This window comes from Mandrillus leucophaeus, unplaced genomic scaffold (genome assembly GCF_000951045.1).
Source record: "Mandrillus leucophaeus isolate KB7577 unplaced genomic scaffold, Mleu.le_1.0 Scaffold1238, whole genome shotgun sequence".
Lineage (NCBI taxonomy): Eukaryota > Metazoa > Chordata > Mammalia > Primates > Cercopithecidae > Mandrillus > Mandrillus leucophaeus.
In genome coordinates this window covers 3809-6158 of record NW_012100743.1, presented here as the reverse complement: position 1 = coordinate 6158, position 2350 = coordinate 3809, and the positions used below count along the sequence as shown (strand labels likewise).

The 2350-nt window shown below is 35.5% G+C and overlaps 1 protein-coding gene across 1 annotated transcript in view; it reads left to right on the top strand.

Annotated features, from left to right (window-relative positions):
- LOC105533286 (UDP-glucuronosyltransferase 2B9-like) overlaps positions 1-1553 on the top strand; it is a gene marked incomplete at its 3' end in the record, with an annotated part of 26093 nt that extends 24540 nt beyond the window's left edge. The window contains exon 5 of the mRNA XM_011971681.1: positions 1422-1553. Coding sequence (XP_011827071.1) covers positions 1422-1553 — 132 coding nt within the window. The remainder of the gene's footprint in view (positions 1-1421) is intronic.
- Positions 1554-2350: the final 797 nt, after the last annotated feature.

The window sequence follows — 2350 nt, the reverse complement described above, 5'->3', positions numbered from 1 at the left end:
TTAATCTTATATTATTTTTATTACATTATCACAGAAGAAGAAACAACCAGTCCATATCCGTGATGAATCTGTAAACAGAGGTTAGGTTCCTTCAACACTGCATGGATAAACAGGGCTCTTGGCATCAAGCTAGTGAGGTGAAACACTGAACACCAGTTACAGTAAATATGGCTACAGTCAACGGCAGTCATGCACAATACCTACATGCCCCAAGTATTACCTGGAATAGCAGTACAATGACTCTTATGTTAAGATTAAAAATCATATTTTAAAAATGCTCCGTAATATGTGGTCTGCACAGTTAACATTTGGACATTTTTTCTTTGTTTTGTTAAGAACCATAAGGAAAAGTTTTACCACAATGATTAAATCTGAAAATATTTAAGTTTAAATATTGGCATTCATTGGAGAACACAAGTCAGAATAATTCGCAATCGATTGCAGCCAAGCACATCTTCACCAGGAGTGTAATGTGGTGTGAATGAGCTACTCAAAAGAGATACAAGATCTCCCCTGCAAAAAGGTCTGGTGGCCTCTTCTATTCTGATGCAAGTGCTGCCTCTGAGACACAACAAAGTGATGATGAGAGTTCCTCATAAGCAGTTATAAATAGCACATCAGTTTAACAGTGTGATTTCAGGTCAATAGGTGCTCCACCTAAACAATAATCTGAAAATATGATCATTCAACTATGTAACTGTATAGTGTACAATTCTGTATTATAAATAAGACTCCTGGACTAATTCACAGAAATTCCAAATTACAATACCAAACTCCAGAATGTCAGTAGTTCTTAACCATCAGCTTTTATTTTTGTTTAGTTTTTCAAAAACTACCAGAAAACTCTGACAAACTTTAAGTGAAGTAAAAAGCACTGTAGAGAAACATAAATGTAGATATAAAATTATCCCAACAGTGAGCAGCTTATCCTCAGAGCTCATAGTGAGGGAAGTAAACACTAATGGCTTCCTACTAAAAGAATCCTACAGAAAACCTGCCTGAAATCAACACAAGTGATTTAGTAGAACAACAATACAGAATTAAAGCTGAGTGGTGCCACTTTCCAAGAACCTATATTAGTAATTTTAGTATTATAAGAGAAGAGTCTGTGTGTAATATTTTTGACATTATCTCCCTGACTACAATGTAATAGCTGCACTTCTTTTCTCCCTTACACACATGCACACAAATACATACACATATACACATAGTTACACAAATATCCTAACAGCGTCCACCTATCTCACATTTTGTATCTAATTTCAAAAACCCTGAGTGATTGAGTCAGTTAGAAAATATTATTTACTCCAATGATTACTCAAAATAACTGATTTTCTCTCTTTAGTAATTTGTCCCAATTCTTTCAGCAGTGCCTGCTGTGCTGTTACTCTTTTGTGATGAAACAAATTCTTTTTTCACAGGAAATGGAAGAGTTTGTACAGAGCTCTGGAGAAAATGGTGTTGTGGTGTTTTCTCTGGGGTCAATGGTCACTAACATGAAAGAAGAAAGGGCCAACGTAATTGCATCAGCCCTTGCCCAGATCCCACAAAAGGTAAGATGAAGTGCCTTACTGGTGTGGAAAACTACTGAAAGTGGCTGTTAAAGTTTGTAAGTAATCCAATTATAGAAACTTCTGACAAATGTGAAGTTGGCCAAAAGTTGAAAAATTACAACAAGGATATTCCTGGAGAAACAGTGATAAGTGAAAATTGTGGTTGCATTTAAAAAAAAGAAAAAAATATTTTTAAGTGTGAACATTCCCCTATGTAAATATGCGGACACTAAATTGTATGGAGAAAGGTATTAAAAAGTGTTTGGAGACTTTTCAGCTCGTGTCCCGTAAAATTTTGAATTGTGTATGTGATCTACACGGAATGAGTATTAAAGAGTAGATTGAACTCTTTATAGCCGAATATAGCCTTAAATGTGCTTGTATAACATCCACCGACAGAAGTCATAGTTGTGCCTCAGACTTAGAGGTTGCATGTGGCCCTGGGGGAGTTTCTACCCTTGGTATTCATGAGTGGTTTCTATTAGCATCAGTGGGAACTCACTGCTCCATATGTATCCACCAAAGGCAACTTGAGACCCAGAGTTATTTTTAATTTCTGATATTAACACTCATACATACAGCTGAATTTAATTCAATATATTTCAGGTAAGTGAAAATGGTGCTTAATATAGTCTTTAGAATGACTTTCAGGTGTTTTCATAAAAAAAATGTGTATCCAGAACTGTTTCCTTGTAGAAATACAAGTAAGACTTATGATCATTTTCTTCAGAACAGTTTTCCTAATCTCAGCAGTATCCAATGAGTGAAGAACACTTGACTGATTCTTGAACCACCTC